At 41.8% G+C, this 21,991-nt stretch overlaps 1 protein-coding gene across 1 annotated transcript in view; it reads right to left on the bottom strand.

Annotated features, from left to right (window-relative positions):
• The window catches only part of LOC121496374 (prolyl endopeptidase), a 117,554-nt gene that overhangs the window by 80,413 nt on the left and 15,150 nt on the right, over nucleotides 1-21,991 (bottom strand). The window contains exons 3-6 of the mRNA XM_041764756.1: nucleotides 13,168-13,301; nucleotides 11,868-11,998; nucleotides 9,195-9,404; nucleotides 5,455-5,576 (exon numbers count right to left, since the gene is read on the bottom strand). Of these exons, the coding sequence (XP_041620690.1) occupies nucleotides 5,455-5,576; nucleotides 9,195-9,404; nucleotides 11,868-11,998; nucleotides 13,168-13,301 (597 nt within the window). The remainder of the gene's footprint in view (nucleotides 1-5,454; nucleotides 5,577-9,194; nucleotides 9,405-11,867; nucleotides 11,999-13,167; nucleotides 13,302-21,991) is intronic.

Below are 21,991 nucleotides of genomic sequence, written 5' to 3'. Positions count from 1 at the left end.
AAATTAGGTTCTCAGTATAGAAGTCAGGATAGTCACAAAGAGGCTGGGCACTTTCTCCTTAATCCTTCCTAAAGGTACTGGATGCATTTTCAGAATCTTCATTCTAGAGCACCCTCTGCTGGGAAGAGTGCTTCAAAATACTTTGATTTCCTTAGTTTTGGGTACCCTCCCCTCCAGAGCTCTGGGAATCACTTCAAAACAGAGATTTTTTTTTTTTTTTGATCCAGTAGAACCTTCTAAAACATGATAAATTCTACTCTCCCACAATTCAGCTTTCCAAGTTAAGCCTTATAGTCTATGTTAAATAACTGACACCACTGTCCCTCTAAGTCAAATGCTAGACAGGTTTCATACCACCAGGGGCATGAGGGAGCTGCAGGGACTGGGGGCAGGAGGCCGTGGGCCGGCAGGTGAGGAGAGCAGTGGTGCCCACCGCCCACCCTTCCGGGATGGAGCAACCCACGGAGGTCAGTCACTTCCCTTGGAACAAGAGACACCAGGAAGGGAGCCTCCCTCTAGTCATCTTGAAAGGTCCCTGCAGAAAAAGGTTGGAAGAAGAGAGCTACAGAGAGGCCCAGATCTCAAGGGAACCCTGCTGAGAGCAGAAGCCTTGGGAGGCAACACCAATGTGAGCCAGAGAGTTTATCATCCACAGCAGAGAAGAGCAGACAGGTTCCCAGAATGGAGAAAGGACGCCACGTAGGGGCTAGAAGCTGGGACCAAGACACTGGTCATGACTGTAAGTGGACTGTGGCAACCAGACGTCGACAAACAGCTCCGGAGGAGCAAGAATCCTGTTGCCCTCCTCCAACTCCTCCTCCCTGCGTGGCCGCTGGAGAAACTAATCCTCGGATAACCAAGGGGAGGAAACTGGAGATGCGGTCATTGCTCAGAATAGCCTCACCTGTAAAATGTCAATCTCAGTGTCCCAGTCTGATCATCCTCCAGAGTTCTCTTCTACCCTTCATGTCCCCTCCCTTCTCTTCCTCACACCCCTCCCCAAGCAACCACGGATCTGTTTTGTGCCATTATAGACTGGTCTGCATTTTCTAGAGTGTTCTATAAATGGAATCAAACACCGGGTACTCCTTTCTTCTGGCTTCTTTCACTGAGCATAATTATTCCTGTTGCTGAGTCTATCAACAGTTTGGTCCTTTTTACTGCTGAGTAGTACTCTATTGTAGGGATGTACCACAATTAGTTCATTCATGCATTTGATAATGGACATTTGTGCTGTGCTAGTTTGGGGCTATCTTGAATAAAGTCTTTGTATGGAAAAAAAAAAAAGATAAACCACCAAGCAGGGGGCTGAGAGGTCCCCATTACCCTGCTAGTCCTCCATGTGCTCACCAAATCTGAGCTGGGGAGAGGGAAGCAGCACGTTAACTAGAGAGACTGAGACTTTGCTTTGGACTGTGGTGGATCTTTCTAACAGTTCTAATAGCTGAAAGCATCCAGGAAGCTGTGGGTTCTGCTGGATGGAAGTCAGTCGTCCTGGAGAGAAAGATGCCATCACAGGCAAAGAGAGAAAAACTAAAGCTGCTTCCTGGTTGTACGTTATGGACTGCTCAAGGCAAGAAAGACCTGTCCGTGCGGGAAGGCAGAGAAGGCGTCTGTGAAGGAAGAGGAGCCATAAGGAGAGAGTATCTAGGATACAGAGGGAGGTCCTCAGTGAACCTGGACCGCAGCAGCCAGAGGACGATGGCAGCTCATCGGAGAAATCCACGCACCTGCACACACTCAAAGGCCCCTCCAACCACACCCACAAAGCCCAAGCTGCTCTCATACCCAGCAGCTACCAGCTACCTTGTCACTCAGGAAGCCTGTGTCAGGGTCGATGAGATGTTGTGCTAAATCCTCTATCCATAGACTCTCAGAGTCGTCTCCCGGAGGAAACGAAGGAGGGAGGTTTAGAGAGAAGTGATGCACCCAAGGCTGTGCAGACAGGACTAGGATAAAATCTCTGAATTTCTGTTACAGTGCACCATCACTATAGCACTAGCTCTCCATTCACACCCTGTTAAAGTGTTGAAGGTATTAACAAAATACTAGGTTTAAAATGATGATCCCCAAAGCAACTACTTGAAAAAATAAAAGAACAATGCAGCACATGCATCAATGCGTGGCTCTGAAGCAACCAACCCTGGCACCTGGTGGGGTGTCACCTGTTGTAACAAGACCACTCAAGCAGCTGGACTACGGCTTCAGGGAAAACTCACTCAGTTTGTGTTTATTAAGCCTGCTGGTTTTCTTATAGACTTCCTCTGAATAATTCCCTAGTAAGGCTTCAATCCAACATAAAGTTCCTTAGGACTCACCATATAGGTCCCTTTAGTTTTTTAACAACTTTATTCCTCCGGTGCAGTACAGACGCATCCCTTCATTTACTGCCCATCCCTTCAACAGTCATTGCTTCGGTTTCTGCAAGACTTCTTTCCTTTTGACCAGAGAGGCCAAGGGAGTGCAGTTAGGAAGACACAACAGGCTGTGAAGTCTAATGCACTCAGCAGGCAGTCCCAGCCATGGACTTGCAAGTTAATCTCTCTGGCTTTGTCCATATGATGGAATAATGACCTCCTTCTCGAGGCTTTGATAAAGATTATATTAGACAATTCACATAGAGTGAATATCTTTTAGTGAAGGTGTAGAAGGATCACTTCAACCATTTAAGTCTACTTTTCTTTTCACTCTCCTAGTAGAGTTGAATGTATAGATACTAAATGCATATATATCTCCACTATATTTTTATTTATTTATTTATTTTTGAACAAGCAAGTGAGGGAGGGAGAACATGTGAGTAGGAGAGACAAGGGGCAGAGGGAGAGAGAGAATCTCAATCAGACTCCATGCCCAGCTTGGAGTCCAACCTGGGGCTTGATCTCAAGACCCTGAGCTCATGATCTGAGCCAAAATAAGAATTGGATGCTTAACTGACTGAGACACCCAGGTGCCCCTCACCGCATTTTAAGAAACTGGCTGCTCACAATAATGCTATGAAAACACCCAAGCGTCCATCAAGCGTCCACCAGATGAATAAAATGTGGCATATACCCATAATGGAATATTATTCAACTATAAAAAAGGAAGAAAATTCTGATACACATTATAACATGGATGGACCTGAGGACTTTATGTGAGTCAAAAAGCCAGTCACAAAAGGATAAATACTGTATGATGACATTTATACAATGCATCTAGAATAGTCCAACAGAGAGACAGAAAATAGAATGATGGCTGCTAGGGAATGGGGAGAACAGGGGACATGGGGAGTTATTGCTTAATGGGTATAGTTTCAGTTTTGCAAGATGAAAAAAGTTTTAGAGATGTATACTGGTGGTGGTTGCACAATAATGTGAATGTACTTAATGGCACTTAACTCTATACTTAAAAATGATTTAACCAGAAAATTGTCATGTATATTTCACCACAACTTAAAAGTAAGAAAAAATCTAACTCCTTCAACCAAATGCTAAGAGAGATCCATGCAACTTGAGTTGCATGCATATTCTACTATAAAGATTATTTCCTCTTATACCAATATGCTAAATTATATAAATATTTTGGCATTTATTTTCAGTATTCACATTATCATATCAACCAAATACATTCACCTTAGTTAAAATAGGTCTGCTGTAATGAAATTATTAGCTTTGAAGCATAAAAGTTTCTCTAGGAAAGTAGGTCTTTGCTTTTATGAAGACTCCAGAGGACATAAAATCGATTAAAATATATTATTTTAGGTTTCTCCCATCAATACCTTCCCCCCCCCAAATGAAGTAAAAGAGAGACGCACATGATCTAACATTAAAACATTATTTGGTAGCATATTTACCTCTCTGTTTCACTCAGATGACAGTTAAAATGTACATTATTTTATAAACCAACAACTATTATCTGTAGTAACCAGAAAACTCAGGTAGGAGGAGAAGCTGAACTCAGAAGAAAACAGTAAAAACAATCCACAAATAGTCAGAAAAGCCATTAAAAACAAATAGGTAGGCAATAGTAACTCCACAAAGAAAGTTCATGGGGGAAGGGCACTTCAGTGAGAAGGAACATGCATGAAAAAAGGACAGTTTCAGGTGGTATAGGTCCTATAAATTCACTTTTAACACGCTGCATTAAATCTGGCAAGTTTTTTCTCTTCAGGGCCAGAAAATAAATATTTTCAGCTCGGTGGACCATGGGGCCCTTTGAGGTTACTACTCAGCTCTGCTATTGCAGCCTGAAAGCGGTCACAGACAATATGAAACAAACGGTGTGGCTATCTTCTGATAAAATGTTATTTGTAAAAGCTGGCAGCACGCCATATGTGGCTGGAAGGGAGGCAGTGGTGTGCCAACCCCTGGGCTAGGGAAACAATAAATAAATATAAGGACAATCTGGAATGAGGTATATCAACACATATAAACTAAAATACTGTGGATTCCTATTCTATCCACCAGTGAAGCTTGAGATCCATGAGCCGAAGTTCAAATATCAAATGTTCCTTTTTTACCAAAGTTCTAAGTAAGTGGCTCCATGAGCTAAAGACTTTGTAATGGATTTCTCATCCCATTAAAAATGGATCAACAGGGGGTGCCTGGGTGGCTCAGCGGTTAAGTCTGCTCAGGGCATGGTCCTAGAATCCGGGGATTGAGTCCCGCCATCCGGCTCCCTGCATGGAGCCCGCTTCTCCCTCTACCTGTGTCTCTGCCTCTCTGTGTGTCTCTCACGAATGAATGAATGAATACATAAATACATAAATAAATAAAATCTTTTTTTAAAAAAAGGATCAACAGCCCACATATATCAAAACATTCAGAATGCTTCTCTTTCCTTAAAAAATATTTCATAGTGCACAGAAATGAACTAACAAGAGTTAAATTTTTACTCCAACTACCCCTACGTTTTTTCACAGTTGGTTTTCAAGATACAGAATAAAATCCGTAACAAGTAGCTTCAAAGACTTCAATACAGTTTGGTGATGGTCAAGACCCCCAAGTAATATGTGAACTATTTATTAGACAAGAAAATGTCTAAAATTTTAATGCAAAAACAAGTGAACAAAGAGGAAAGCTGTGTAAGAAAGGAAAACACATACTCTCTCTCTCTACCCACATTCTCACTTCTACAAAAATTTTTGGAAGGATGCTCTCCTCATCTTTGAGATGTATGATTCTGAATTTCAAAATGTTCACGTGTTGCTTTATGTGATTCTGTACTTTCACTTTTTTTTTTTTTTTTTTACCATAAGCATGTATTACTTGTAGTATTAAAGGTTTTATGTTGAGGTTGCAGTTAAAAGGTTTATCACCTTCACTATTAAGAGTCAATTTAAATGCCATTATTTTTAACAAGAGACTATTCACTCACAGGATTTATAACATCCATAAAGATCACACAACAAGGATATTCATGTACATGATTCATATGACATCGTCTTTGCGGGACAGTATCACAGGAGTGCCATACCTCAGCTCCACCCATCCACTTAGGCTCATCGGGAAACTCAGCACACAAAACGTCTTCTGACTGATCAGTCCCCAATACATGGTAACAGAGCTTCTGATGGAGATTGGTGGATGTCTCCGTACCTGAAGGAGTTAAAAATATATACTGAAGTACAGTTGGCAAAGAAAAATCTATTCCACCCATATTGTACAGTGCTAGAAATGTTTAAAAAGTTAATTACCTGGCCTCAGGATACAAAGTTAATATGCAAAAGTAAACTGCTTTCCTATATACCAGCAATGAATAAATGGCATTTGAAATGAAAAACACAGTATCATTAAGCATATAATACACAGCACAGTGACCATAGCTAGTAATAGTTAATGATACTGTATTGCGTATTTAAAAGTTGCTAAGAGGGATCCCTGGGTGGCGCAGCGGTTTGGCGCCTGCCTTTGGCCCAGGGCGCGATCCTGGAGACCCGGGATCGAATCCCACATCGGGCTCCCGGTGCATGGAGCCTGCTTCTCCCTCTGCCTATGTCTCTGCCTCTCTCTCTCTCAATCTCTGTGACTATCATAAATAAATAAAAAAAATAAAGGTTGCTAAGAGAGGAGATGTTATCTCTTCTTTATCACAAGAAAGAGAATTTTATAACTATATATGGTGATGTGATGGAGACTTATATGGTGACCATTTCATAATATATGCAAATATTGAATCATTAGGTTGTACACCAAAAACTAATATAATGTTCTATGTCGATTACACCTCAATAAAAATTTTTTTTTTAAAAAGCACAGTACCAAAAAAAAAAAAAAAAGCACAATACCATTTACATTAGTAGCCCCCAAAATTATATGCTTAGGTACAAATCTAATAAAATATGTATAAGACTTATATGAGAAAAACTATAAAACTGATAAAAGAAATCAAAAAAGAACTAAATAAATGGAGAGATATTCCATGTTTATGGACAGAAATACTCAATATTGTCATGTCAATTCTTCCCCACTTGATCTACAGATGCAATTTAATTCCAATAAAAATCCCTACAAGTTATTTTGTGGATATTAGTGAGCTAATCCTAAAGTTTATATGGAGAAGGAAAAAACCCAGAATGGCCAACACAATATTGAAGGAAAAGAACAAAGTTGGTGAACTGCTACTACCCGATTTGAGATTTACTGTAAGTAATCAAAACAGTGTGGTGCTGGCAAAAGAACAGACAGTAAAGCAATGGAGCAGGGTAGAGAGCCCAGAAATAGACCTATGTAAATACAGTCAACTGGTCTTTAACAAAGGGGCAAGGCAGCCCGGGAGGCTCAGCGGTTTAGCGCCGCCTTCAGCTCAGGTTGTGATCCTGGAGACCCGGGATCGAGTCCCATGTCAGGCTCCCTGTATGGAGCCTGCTTCTCTTCTGCCTGGGTCTCTGCCTCTCTCTGTGTCTCTCATGAATAAATAAATAAAATCTTAAAAAATAAATAAATAAAAGGAGCAAAGCCAATACAATGAGCCTTTTCAACAAATGGCGTTGGAACAACTGGACATCCACATGCAAAAAAATGTCTAACAGACCTTATACTCTGCAAAAAAAATACCTCCAAATGGATCACAAACCTAAACATAAATGCAAAACTATAAAACTCTAAAAGTTAACATATGAGAAAATCAGGATGACCTTGGGTTTGGCAACTTCTTAGATACAATGTCAAACGTATGATCCAGGAAGAATGAACTGATAAGCTGGACTTCATTAAAATAAAAAATTTGTTCTGTGAAAGGCACTGTCAAGAGAATAGGACAAGTTGTCAAAGGCTGGGAGAAAATATCTGCAGAAGATCTGTTACCCAAAATTTACAAAGAATTCTTGAAATTCAAAAATAAGAAAACAACCCTATTAAAAAAAAAAAAGGGTCAAAGACCCTAACAGAAACCTCACTAAAGAAGATAGGCAGATGGCAAAGAAGCACAGGAAAAGATGGTCCACATCGAATGTCAGCAGGGAAACGCAAATTAAAACAATAATGTCACTACACATCTATTAGAGTGGACAAAATCCAGAAAAGTAGTACCAAAGGCTGGGGAGAATGGGGAACAAAAGAAACTTCTCATTCATTGCTGATGGGAATGCAAACTACTACCGCCACTGTGGAAGACAATATAGTGGTTCCCCTTTCCCTTCCCCTTTTTTTTTTCCTTCCTTTTTTCCTTTTTTCCTTCCTTCCTTCCTTCCTTCCTTCCTTCCTTCCTTCCTACCTTCCTTTCTTAAAATTAATTAATTTGTGAGAGAGCGAGCACAAGCAAGGGGAGGGGCAAAGGGAAAGGGAGAAGGAGACTTCAGATGTGGAACTTGATCCCAAAACGCCATGACCTCAGCCAAAGGCAGACACTTAACTAACTGAGCCACCTAGGCATTCCCATTTTGTAGTTTCTTACAAAACTAAACATATTCTTATAATATAATCCAGCAATCACTGAACTCCTTGGTATTCACCCAAAGTATCTGAAAATGTATGTCCACGCAAAAACCTGCACACAGATGTTTCTGGCAGGATTTATCTCTAACTGCCAAAACCTGAACTCTACCAAGATACCCTTCAATAGGCGAATGGATTGAAAAAAAAAAAAATAGGTCAATGGATAAATAAACTGTGCTATATCCAGATAATGGAATTCTACTCAGTGAAATGAATTACCAAGCCATGAAAAGACATGGAGGAAACTTAAATGCATATTACTAAGCAAAAGAAGCCGATCTAAAAAGGCCATATCTGTATCATTCAAACTATACGACACTCCAGAGAAGGCAAAGCTACGGAGACAGTAAGATTCGTGGTTGCCAGAGGCTAGTAGAGAGGGAAGATAAACAGGTGGAACACAGAGGATTATGAGGGTGGTAAAATTACTCTGTAGGATACTACAATGGTGGATACACATCATTATTCATTTTTCCCAACCCATGGAACATACAACACTAAGAGTGAGCACTAATGTAAGCTCTGGACTTTGGGTGATTATGATGTGTCAATGGAGACTCACCATTTGTACCTACTCTGGTGAGGAATGTTGAAAATAGGGAAGGCTCTGGGGGGGGGGGGGGGGCAGGGGTCATATGGGAAATCTCTGTACTTTCTGCTTAATTTTGCTGTGAACCTGAAAATGCTCTAAAAGATAACTTAGAGAGAGAGAGAGACCAAGTATTGACTGGATATCACTCTGGAAGTAATTCACACACACACATTGTTGATGTGAGAAACAAGTAAGATAACACCGTAATAGAAAAGAAAGCTTTGTAGCACTTGGTGGTTTTCCATGGCTTTTCCAGGAAGCACATAATTGGGACTGCTTAGCCTCGATGTGAGTCTGTCCATCACACAACCTGAGGATGAGAAACCACAAGGCTCAGAGCCAAAGCCCCTGACATGGAAGAGAGACAAGCCAAGATCAGCTAAATGACCCACAGCTGAACAGAGACACATGCCAGAACTCAGCTAATCTAGAACTGTGTGGCCAACCCACAGACTCACAAGCAAACAAAAATAAATAAAATTAAAAAATAAGAATAATACAGTTATTATTATTCTAAGACATTAAGTTTTGTGGCAATCTGCCACACAGTAATTGTAACTGCTACAACATTCTTTGAGGAACCTTGGTTCTACACCAAAAAACCTTCTATGTAGGGTTAGCTTTTAAAGTCATATGAAGTCACACTTCTATTTCCTGAAAAAGATGCACCACCTGACATCTTAACTTACCATCACTTTTTCCGTCCTGTTGGGGATATGAGTTGTAGAACATCCCCTTCCCATCGTGGGTCCATGCCATACAGCTGAACTTGACTCTCTCGAGCACATCTGGAAGCTCTTTGGCACCATCGACTTTCATGAACTTGATCGTCACCCAGTCTGAGCCGCTGGCACTCAGACCATAGGCAAAATATTCACCATCTTCACTGAATGCATAGCCTATGGGACACAGGAGAAATTCTCACACAGTGAACATGGGGGCACAAACCCTGGCCTTGCCCGCTGCCCTCTGTGCTGTCTGACAAAGTTTTCTGCCATAAGTGCCACGAAAGGAGCAGGGAACCTTAATGAGGAACCCTGGGAACTGAGCCCAGGCCTCAAAGGAATTCACTTCATGAGCATGGACAAGTGTCCTAGCCCCTCCAGGTCTTAGTTTCTTCATCTGTAAAATGATGTATTAGATTACATGACCACTAACATGCCTCCATTGTTTATATTTCTACAATTCAATGAGCAGTTCAGTTAAAAGCAGGGCTCATCTGAGACTTTCAGCATATTTTATTTATACTCTAAAAAGAAGGGGGGGGGGAAGAATAAGGAAACTGCTTTTAGAGTAATGACTGGATTATGACACATACCATGTAACAGAACTAAATGGAAGCCATTAAGTAATTTTTGGAATGGAGTCCAAACTATTTGAAATCACTTTTTACAACCTCATTTTCTGCATATTCCTGGCACTCAAGGATCAACATCCACACCACCTGACTAGCACAAGCCCAGGTAAATAAAGCCTGAGGGTTGCAATGAGGGCTCACACAGAACATAATTCTAAGGAACCACAAAAAAGAAAGAAAAGTAACACAATCCATGAACCATTATGCGTGTCTAATTCTTTAAGTCCATGAGAGAATGTTCTAATCACTATGGAATGTGTGTTAAGAAATTCTGTATATTTATGTATAGAAAGCACCAGACAGTGACACGAGAGATTTCCTCTTACGATGTTTGCTAAACTTTACTAGGGGTTGAAAATTACTGTCAGAAACCCAACTATTTTCATAGGTTTCCTACTGCTTTACATGGAATTTCTGTTGGTGGTAAATAAGTTTAAGATTTCACAAGACCTACTTATTAATCCTTTATAATTCCTATTAAGTACTCAGGCTCACCTAAATATAAATACAGAAAAGAGTCTAGAAGGCGATAGGGAGAAATTACTTCTTACTCTACATAAATTATTTATATATAATTAGAAAAATTTCACAAAAAATTTAAATAAAAATGTTCATTTGAAATGTATAAAAAAATCATATGGTATCAAAAAAGAATCTGTATGTTCACTTATACTGTAACTCCCCTATAATACCATTTTCAGGAAATTTGAAGACTAGGTCAGGTCCCATGTCTAATTTTCCTTTTCAGCTATCAGGACCCGTACTTGGCAGGCATTCCTTTAAAAGGTCCTAAAATGGATTTTCAGAGACCCTCTTATAATGAAGTTCTTCTGGATAAGTTACAAGATAGACCTTTGTTAAAATTAAATGACAGCCTACACAGGGTATATTACTGCACAGAACCAGTGTATTACATTTGCTTACAACCGCAAGCTCAAATTTGTAGAAGAATGTTCTTAGTTAGCTGGCTGGCATCGTATTTTCAATACTGATTACTTTCAACACTAATTACATAAAGGATCATTATTTATACACACACAGCCTACTTGAGAAGGAGAGAGGAGGAACCATTAAATGACTGAGTGGCTTTATAAAAGGGTCTTCACACAGTGCTGTGGGAACAGGGCCCTTTCACTCCCACCTACTCGATTACAGGACTAGAGTGTTCTAATCGCTCAGCTCCACAGGGCTGAGCCTTCATCGTGCTTTCTCTATAAAAGAGAAGATGCTACGGGGGGATGCTGAGCCAACTCCACTAAAATCTAGGATCCTAACAAGAGATGATTCTCAGAGTACACAATTATTAAAACATAGAACCAGAGAAGAGCCAACATCCTTCCCTAGAACTAGAGCTTATGGCACAAACCTAGGGTAATCTTTATGGCCTGTGAAGAAGGTTATCTTGGGGGTGGAGTTATTTAGAAGACACAGAGCCAACTATAGGCAAAACTTACCAATTTGGGTTTTAAACTTGCATCTTCAGGGAACAAGGTATCAAGTTGACTAATTTCTTCAAGACTGTGGTTTTCTACTTCAAATTCTACAATACTGACAACTAAATTTTAAAACTCTGATCACTTTCTTTTCACCAAGGAAAGGGATCTCATAAATATTCCTTCCTGTCCTATATTCATAGCTGGGACATCCTTCATTCTTCCTAGAGCTTAAATTACTTATATAAGATTTTTTTTTCCCCTAAACACAGACAGGTCTCAGGGATGTTAGAAGCAATGATGATGATACTTAAATATCTCAGAAGCCCTAGAAGCTAATTTGGGTCCAGTGTGAATTATTCTCCAGCTCCGCTTCAGGCCACCAGAACATGTGGCTACTCATGTATTCTAAAGATACTGTGCAAAAATTAGATTTCCTGATATTGGATGTGCATCTGTTCTACAATATGGTCCATCCTGTCTGGTGTTTTAGAGGTGAAGTGACTGCACCAAAGTTAGAGCCATGAGTGAGGGCCCTGGGACTCCTGTGGGCTTAGCTGTGTAGCACTCACCTCGGAGCGCCACCGTACCATCATCAGAGAGTAGGTTGGGGTCGAGGAACACTCTGGCTTCACCATCTAAGGAATCCTGTACATATAATACTCGTTGGTTCTGCAAACCTGTATTGTAAAAATAGAAATACCTGGGGGACAGAGATGGTCTTTATTTAGCTGTGGGCTTTTCCATTTGTGGGGTACAATCAAATACACATAAGCAAAAAGAAAAAGAAAAACAAAACATAGATGTCTAATTGAAAACGGGCCATGCCAGAGACATGGGGACTAGGGTGGAAGGTCCCACCAGTTTCCTGTAACTAGAGTTTGGTATCTGAATTGCTTGAAGTGTTGAAATAATTTACTGTAATCCTGCATATTAGCTAACCAGGGACAAATAAAGACTGCATCATTTGCTAGAACTAAAACTGATAATCAAATAAAACAGTAACTTTTTTCAATGGAGGAAAAAAAAACAGATTTTCTAAAATAAAATGATCCTTCCCTGGACAGGCTGCTAGGGCCGGGGTCAGCAAGTCTCTTCTGCATTGGGCCAGACAACAAATATTCTCTGTTGCTACTTGTCAATTCTATAGTTGTACAAAAGCAGCTAAGATAATCTATAAATGAATGGACACGTCTGTGTGTCATTTCGATTTTATTTACAAAAACAAGCAGCGGGAAGGGTTAGGCATATAGATCATACTTTGCTGATTTGTGTGTGTGTGTGTGTGTGTGTGTGTGTGTGTGTGTGTGTGTGTGTGAAAGAGAGACAAGGAGGAGGGCATCTAAGAAATTCTCAAGTAAATTTGTGCTGATGGTTCCACAGAGACTTAAAAAAAAACAAAAAAACGGAACGAGAGAATATATTTATATCAGTGTGAAAGGGAGAAGAACAAGAGAAGTGAATTAATGGGTGCCATCTCTTGGCCCACTTTCATTCTTAGATGAGAGAAATCCATATAATAAAAGCTTTTCTAGTAGTTTAAGCCAAAGAGTATTTTAGAGGCAAACAAATCTCCACTGCTGTCTACAAATCATCCTAGCTCACCAATTACTAGCCGTAAGACAACAATAATTTCCTACAATCTAGATTTGTTTTGCTAGGAAATACCTCCACTAACTTTCTTAATCGTTATTTTGAGAATATGGCCAATGGACCAAAAAATATTGTTCCCATACTCAAGCACAGAAATGAATTGATTTCTTAATGGATTAAGTTCATAAACTAAGTTATTGGGACTTTGTATTTCAAGATTTAAGAAAGCATCCAATTAGAAAAGTAAAACGAAAATTAAATAAAAGCAACCTCACATACCGTTTTCCTTTCTTGAAGTGGCAACTATACTTGGGGTAGTCATAGAGTTCAGTCATTCTCTCTTTGTATAAACCCCTGAGAGGACACTGCTCAAGGAATGGCACAGTAATCTTGTTCTGGGCCTCAACGAAAGCCTAGAGAGAAAATTCAAATGGACAGAGCAAGTCAGATATATAATTTTCCATGTGGAATGTCATCCACTGATAGGCATCCATGAAAGCGTATTTTTCTCTCAATAAATAATACCTAGTCCTTACGTGGCACTAACTATGTACGATTAATTCATCTAGAACTCACAATAACCTTATGCAGAAGGTTCTCTTATTAGCCCCATGTTACAGATGGGAAAACTGAGTCTTGGAGTAGATGAACAGCTGCCCAACATCATACAGCGAGGAAGTGGGAGAGCTGGCTCCTGAATCTATCCTCTTAACAAGCACACTCTACTGTGTTAAGATCACCCAGGGTTCCATTCTTCGTAGTCAGCAGCCTCGGATCCCCCAAACCATCAGAGTTAAAGGAATAAATACCTTGGCACGATATTAGCAATTTTGTTTTGGCCACACCATCTTGCTAAAACCCACGACCTTGTCAACTTCAGAGATCCTTTTTAACATTTGAAACAAGAATATTTTTTAAAGATTGGAGAATGGGTGGCATTAAATAAGAATATCTACAACTATGGTTTTCAAGAAGGGCAGGGGACGGTTTGCAGGAAGTCAGGGGACCCTGGTGGCAAAGGCAGGGCGCGGGGCAGGTTTTACAACAGATCAGCTGTATCCAAGCATGCCCTATTTGTAACTAAGCAGTTATTAAGTTCCCGGTCCTAGAAAAGCTTAGACTCAGAATAATTCATGTCTGGCGACTAGTAAGAAATCAAACAAGAATAAATACATCAGCTCTAAATTCAATTGAAGGCTTAACCCAATGTCTACAAACAATTAAGTCCTCAGAAGAAAATTTCAAGAAATTAAGAACATAATAGATTTTGAATGGCAGCCAAAAATGTGTTATTATCAGACTCTAGTTGTGGATGGATCATTAAGGCCTCATGGCCCATTCTAACTCAAAACTGTCTTCGAATGGCATCTCCTACACAACCACCAACTGTGCTCTGGAGAACCACGATTCTGTGTTGAGAGAAAGCTGTTCTAAAATTCATTAAGATTCAAAATGTGCTTGGAAACAAGAGAGAAGGAATGGAAAGTATGACTAAAATGATGAACAACATTTTTCGCAAGAGGATCAATTCAAGAAAAATAAAATTGCAATGGGTCATATTTCTTATTTCACCCAAACAGAAAATAAAATGCTTTGAGTCCCAAAGAAATATACTTCCAACTGCCTATCGCTAGGGATTGGCAACCTTCACCCTGGCCTGCTTTCCTATGACGCTTGAGCTAATAATAGTTATATATTTAAAGAGTCGGAAAACAAAAAACAAAAACCTAACAGAGACCTACATGGCTCACAACATCTAAAATAGTTAATATGTGGTCCTTAATTGAAAAAATTTGCTGATTCCACTGTGCTTCATTAGAAAGAGTGTCAGTGAGGAAACGGGCTTCTGTTTTTGTGTCACAACTTCGATGTACAGCTGCGAGCCATGCAGGGGCAGCCTTGTGGAGATCACGAAGTGTGCGCAAGAGCATTGCCTGACTTCGTGACGGAAGGAAATGCCACGTCTACTTTCCAGACACGGATATGGAGGGCATGCAGCACTGAAGTCACTTTGTGAAAGTCACACAGTGACCTAGCAGTAGCACTGAAGTGGAATTATGGTTGATCCCTGAACACAGGTTTGAACCATGTAGGTCCACTTATGTGTGGATTTTTTTTTTTTTACAGTTCTGTAAGTGAATTTTCTCTTCCTCATGATTTTCTTAATAACATTTTCTTTTCTCTAGCTCGCTCTATTGTAAGAATACAGTATACAATATATATACGACATACAAAATACATACAACATGCAACATTAACCGACCATTTACCATATTTGTAAGGCTCCCAGTCAACAGTGGGCTACCAGGCAAGTTTGGGGGAGTAAGGGAATTTCTACCTCATGGGCACCTCTAACTCCTACACTGTTCAAGGGTCAACTCTACTCTATTCCTATCACGGTAGGAGGGACTGAGGCCGGCTCCATGCCTGATTCTGGATGTGCGCTGAGCAAAAGTAGACAATCGGGGGAGAAGGGAGCTGGGCCTCCTATGATGTGCCCCCACCTGGGCAAGGCAGGGTTGCACAGGCACTTCAGGGGACTGGTACTTCAGCAAGCACTTAACCTGGTACGCACTGTGGAAAGAGGGGTGACAAGTCTAGGACAAGCTCCCTACCATTGTGGAGCAAACATTCTACTGGGGGACACAGAACACAAGCCAGAGAGTTACAGAGGACAGTTGGTCCTCAGGACACATGCAGGATAATCAGGAGCATCTACAACCCATGCTTGCCCCGAACTGCTCTCTGGCCGCCCAGGGGGAGGTGAGTCCAGAGGCTGAGAGGACGTGCCATGAGCAAGGTGACATCACTGCGACATCTTTGTTACGTTTTACAAAAATATCAATCCACATCGGTTTGGAAATTTAAAATCTAGTCATTCACCCAGAACCTGGGAAGCGCTGGGAAGAAGGACACTTATGTCAGGGAGGGTGGCCAGGAAGGCCCTTGTGAGGAGGTTCTGAAGGTCTGCCAGGCGAGAGGGAGCAGCCAGGCAAAGACAGGAGAACTGCTCCAGACAAGGAATAACAGGTCCAGGGCCCTGGGAGGGGTGGGGAGGTGGGGGCTGGTCAGGCGTGAAGGACAGTGGGGAGGTCAGTGAGGCTGGGAATGAGTGACAGGAGCGAAGACCAGGGCAGGAGTGGAGTATGTAGCACCTGGTGAGCAGTTACGAGTCTGAATCTTGACTCTAGGTGAAAACAAGTTAAGATTGGGAAAGGAGATAGTTACATGCCCAGTTTACCTTTAGAAAAAAAAAAAAAAGTACTCTTGCTTTGGATGAAGAACAGACTAGGGGAGCAAAAGCAGAGGTCCGGAAGGTGGGCCAGTGGTCCGGGAGAGCCGAGGCCAAGTGAAATGGTCAGTCTCTACAAGGAGCATGAGCGACCCCTGCATTGGGTCGGGGTCGGGGACAGGGAGGAATGGGCACAGTGCACATTAGCATGTGGATTTGATGGCTCTTTCCCAGATGGGCCTCATCAGGACATTCTGGCTACCTGGGGCTCCCACCCTGGGATCCCAGCATGCCGAGGGGCCTGGCTGGCACTCTTCTTCCACTGGAGGGGCCTCTGCAGAGGGCAGCCTACAGGCATTGATTGTTTCCCTTATCTTTCCAGCTGGTGTCCATCTGAGACCGATGGAGGCTTCATCTGGGCTCTAGTAGGACCACGGTGGGTCCAAGAGAGAGAGATGGCTCAGTTCATTTTCTTTGGAAAGGTGGAACTGTATTCTTCAACTGCTTCTCCATCTCGCACTGCTTCTGTTAGATGTCTCATGGTACAGTCACAACCATGGTTCCAGCTCACACCGGAGCAGGCGCTCTGGCCTTTCTCGTTTCAAATGTTCCTAAAACTTTAGCAATGCCACTAAATAATAAAACAATTCAAGGATTATTGTGACCAATTTTGTCACCGCCAGCCTTCCCCACCCCAGCCACAGATGTTAGCCAATTACTCTAACTAGAGCACTATTTAAAGACTGTACCTTTCCAAGTCAAATACCTACACATAAAACCAAACAGTGTTCAAATTCCTCAGGCTCAAGTGCTCTTTTCATGCATATCTTTAACACTTGGGCAAACCCTTTTCATGGTGAGGGTGGCAAATTTTCTGTAATGGGGCTTCGCGAAATCTAGATCTCCACACACTGTCTATATGACTTCTGATATCTTAATCAGGAAAATACCTTCTTGGTCACTTAGGGGTTCATAGTCTGGCTTCTTGGTCTAAAAATCAGAATAAATCAGGGGAAGAGGGAGAAAACAAGGAAAGAGAGAGGAAAAAACTCATGATATTAAAGATGATGATAGACAAGCAGGGTGAGGAGAATCGGAGTCATCTTCGTTCTTCCAGAAGCTTCAGTGTCCGCCGTCACACTCCAGAGTGTTGGTCAAGTGACTGGAATCTGGAAGCCCATTAATGAGGCCTGCAGCTGAGCCTCTGAAGATCAACTGTTTAGACTTTATTACTACGGATGGATCTGCACACGTCGAACAGATGTAAAACTAAAAAACCCTACTGACATCTCCCTTTGCTCTGAATATCGGAAAGCTCCACCGGCAAAGCAATGTTTCAGTTATGCACAATGAGAAAGTTCTGGAGATCTGCTGTACTGCACTGTGCCTGTAGTTAATAGGACTGTCCGTGCACACAAAACTCTGGTCAGAGGGCAGATCCCATCCGAAATGTTCTCACCACAATGAAAGAAAAGAAAAATGAAAAGCCCCCCTGGCAAAGGGTCACTCAGGTGGGAAGCTGGAGAGAGATTCCTTTACCCTAAACATCTTCAGAAAGAATTTTTTCAGATTGTCCTCACTGGCCCTGTATTTTAATCCACAGAAACAAGTCCTCTCGTAAGTACAATCCATTCGTATATGAGAAAAATGAAGCATACAGGTGGTTACTCGTTAACTAGCTATATATAGAGAACGCCACAATTAATGTAAGATTAAACAGATGGATCAGGGATAAAGGTTAAGTGCTGTAGGAGAAAAAATAAAGGAGAAACTACTTCCAGGATGGGACAGGGGTGAGGCGGAGTGGGGCACGCTGGGGTCAAGACGACCAGAAACGGACTTGGGCTAACAACCTCCACTCTTCCCAAATAAACAATAGAAATTAAGGATGGCCCTATGCACATCCTACAAAGTTTGAGGAGTTTCTGCTGCAAATTATACATGCACACACGTTATGTGTGTGTAAATATATATACGATGTGTGTGTGTGTAAATATATGTAAATGAATGACCCCAATAAAGCAACTTTCAGGGGCTTCTGGAGAAAACAGCTGGTGTCAGAGCAAGGCCTGCAGAAAACCATGGTCCCCGTCCACCGGGAGGCCAGAGGGAGAAGCATATGTGGGTTCCCTCTCCCTGCTGGGAGTGTAGCAGAATTCAGAAACGACTCTCCAAGTACAGGGATACCCTTAGAAAAAAAAAAAAAAAAAGCAGCCAAGGGGTGGCAAAGCTCATCCCTGATGCTATAGGACCCAGGCCCGGAGGGCTGGACAGTCACACAGCAAACTGAAGGCAGGTGAAGCCAAACAGAGAATTGGAGGCAGCTGCTTCAGGAAACATGTCTAGAAATTCCATTCCATAGAGGAATGGAATAATGTACCTTACAAGACTGATAAGAGGAATGTATACCCTCCCAAAAAACAGAGCAAGAGTGAGGGGAAAAGACGAGGGCCCCATTTCTTCCAATACTCACTGAACGTTTATAAAAATTAACAGTAACTCAGACGACAAAGGAAATCTTAAATCTCAAGAAGAAAAGCTGGTTCTGGTCACGATTGTAGCCACAATGCCATTAACCTCAACTAAATGAGGTGCCTTTCTCTTCCTGGCCCCACAAACCCATTACTCGTTCCCAAAGAGGAGAAACATTGAATTCAAGTGGTGAGAGCCCCAAATCCACTGGGCTTGTCTTTTAACATTAAAATCCCAGAGTGGGTCCATCTCTTCTCTCTGGGACCATCTGCCCTCAGGGGAGGAAGGCTCACACTGAGCTTCCAGCTACACGTGATTATCAGGGCAGGTGGGGCTTTCCAGAAGCCCAGCGAGGTCTCTGTCCACCTTCTCTGCCTGTCCTGTATGTGCAAAATGGCTTGACCTTAAAGTCAAGGCTTGTTCTCAAATCTGGTCACTACCAGGGAGTCCATTCAAAGCTCAACTTTAACAGCATTTGGCTCAGAAACCTGACAAGGACAGAGGTTACCTCAAATCCAAACCCAACTAAAATCCTGAACACGAAGACGTTAAATGCATTTAATTCTCTCTTGAATAACTACTTGATCAATGAGGGAATCTGAACTATAGTAAGAACATTTAGAAAACAAGAAAAAGACTATTTAGAATTGAAATGCATGAGATGCAGCAAAACATTTGGAGGTGATACCTATTTCTTGTTGGTACCTCTGAGAAGACCCGCTGATAGAGTAGCAGGGGGGAGGGTGGCCCTCTCAGCACCCCTCCCCCAGATCCAGGGACTGATCCAGGGTGAGGCAAACCATCCCGAAGCATGAGGCTTACGCTGGGTGCAAGGGCAAGTTTCTTGACTCACACCCACATCGGGGTAGCTGACCTGATCCGGTCCCACAGCACTGATTTCAGCAGTGGATCTGAAACAAGCTTGGGGGACACTGTTGGTGCCTGGGTGTGTCGAGTCCCGAAGGACAGCAATCACACCGTGATGGATGAGGCACGCCTGGCACAGGTGCTCTGCATCTGAATAAAAAGGCTGAGCCTGGAAAGTGACAGTTATGTTTTCAGGAAGTTTGTGGTTTACTCTCTCTCTCTCTCTCTCTCTTACACTCTCTGTCTCCATCAGATTTTACCATTTCTGGGCACCAGTAGCTCGGCCCACCGTCTGTCATAGATGATGTTATTGATACCTCTGTCTGTATTCTAACTACACTAACTCCCTTCTACACCCTTTATGTAAGTGAACCCTATTCATTGTCATAAGCAGAGTCTTCCCATCAATTCTTCTCTACGGGCAACAGTCAACAAGGTAGTCATGAACCCAGGCAAAGCAACCAGATTCCTTTTTCGGTAACAGAGATGAACGCTGGAAGACAGAAGTTATCTCATCTTACAAGATTTGGGGATATGAGGTCTGAGTAAAACCTAGAGAGGCAAGGCCCATCTTTCCCTACCACATGGGACACTCAGAGAAAACAGAAAAACAGAGAAAAGCCGATGATCTAAGAGACAACGAGAGACAGGTGTCCAGAAACATCATGTGTACTCCTGGATTGAGCTGTGCATAAAGGCACGTGAACCCTGACCACCAGGTACGTGAGCCCCTCGGCTCCTTTTTTGGATGAGCCAGCATGAGCTGGGCTTCAGGTCCCGCTAATCAGGAGTCCTAACATAGCTCTTCTAGGGGTCCTGCAGTCGGCTGAGCAAGGTGAGGTCAGCTGAACACGAGCAGCCCACAAGAGGAACCAACCAGAAGCTTGCCCAAGTCCTGGCTGGCAAAGCCTGAAAAAAGGCATATCTACACGAATGGTGTCTTATCAGTAAATGAGAAAGGGAAATTAAATTAAATATTCCAATCAAAAAGTTTTAAAGTAACAAAAGAAAAAAAAGGAAGAAATTAATGAACCAGAAAATTAAAAAGTATAACTTTTAGATCCTCGAACTGCTTCTTTTTTTAAAGAAAGAAAAAAATCCCACAGATTCCACCAAAGCTCCAGCTGAACTAATCAAGAGAAGCGGAGAGATGGTATGGAAACACAAAATTAGAAGTGATAAAGAGATACAGCCATAGACAGGGTAAATTCGATAATGTGAGAAACATTACAGATAGCCCCATGCTGGTAAATTTTAGAATCATGAGGATATGGACAACTTTCTAGGAAATACAAAGGACAAAATTGATCTAAAGAGAAAGAAGATTTGAACAAGGCAATAACCATGAATGAAGAAAAGAGCCCAAGAATTAACTGCAACAAAAGAATGCGTCCCCGATCGCTCTAAATTATCAAGTAGATCATTTCCGTGCTATTTAAAGTGCTCTAAAAAAATAAATAAATAAAAAATAAAAAATAAAGTGCTCTATAATAACTGGAATGGCAAGTGTTTATTAAGCACTTACTTGAGTCTACCATTTTGCTGCATGGTTCAAAAAAACATCATCAGTTAATTTTCACACAACCATACACAGTTTTCTCCAAATTGTACGTCTGAATTTTCAGAGTATCAAAAGATATGACCAATGTCACATCTGATGAAACTGGCATAAAGATGCAAACCTGTCTTTCCACCTCTGAAGCTGCTCATTAAATGACCCTAAGCTATTGCCTTTCCCATGAACAGAGAGGTTCAAAGATCTCTACGGGTTCTCATTAATTGCTAGGGGGAACAGGGTAGAAAGAAAATTCTAGAAGAAGGGAGACAAATTAAGAAGCTCCTGAATGTCTAGCACAGTGGGAATGCATGTCTGAACCAGGGTAGTGTCTGTAGGGATTTTAAAAACTATTTATAGAGGCAGAACTGGAACTCCCAAGAAACACGTGTATGGTTGAATGGCCGTGTAGATTCAACACGTGTAGATTCAAATGGCCACAGTGCTGTACAGGGTTATGTAGGAGGGTCCCAGGCATCTTTATTCTAACACATGCCTTCGCTTCTCCCAATGACAAAAGAACCACAAACACTGTCCCTCCACTTTATAAAGATGCTATAAACAACAACAAGGCATCTACTAGAACTTCGGCTCCTTGAAAGTGGACCCCATATAAATCAGAGGTGTTCGTTCTAAGGCAGTTTTCCCAAGCATTTTGGACCTTAGTTGTGTGGGGAAGTGTTTCTACAGAAATCAGGATGCTCCAGAACTACAGCTTGGGCACTTGTATTTTACCAAGTGGAATCATCTAAGGATGGTGATTTTTATAACTAACTGCTTTGTTTCCTGGACATGGCAGTGTGGGCTGGTGGATGGATTTTACGTACCTAAGTTTGGGGCGGGGGAAGAGAGGCTCGGAGAAGTCAGAGTTATCTCAGTTCTCTAGCTGTTAGCTCTTTCCCCATGGCTCTCCCAAACACCCCATATATGCTATCAGCATTTCTCATGGGAACACTGTGGATGATTAAGACCAAAGC

The sequence above is a fragment of the Vulpes lagopus genome, chromosome 1 (genome assembly GCF_018345385.1).
Source record: "Vulpes lagopus strain Blue_001 chromosome 1, ASM1834538v1, whole genome shotgun sequence".
NCBI lineage: Eukaryota > Metazoa > Chordata > Mammalia > Carnivora > Canidae > Vulpes > Vulpes lagopus.
This window is presented reverse-complemented; position numbering and strand designations above follow the sequence as displayed.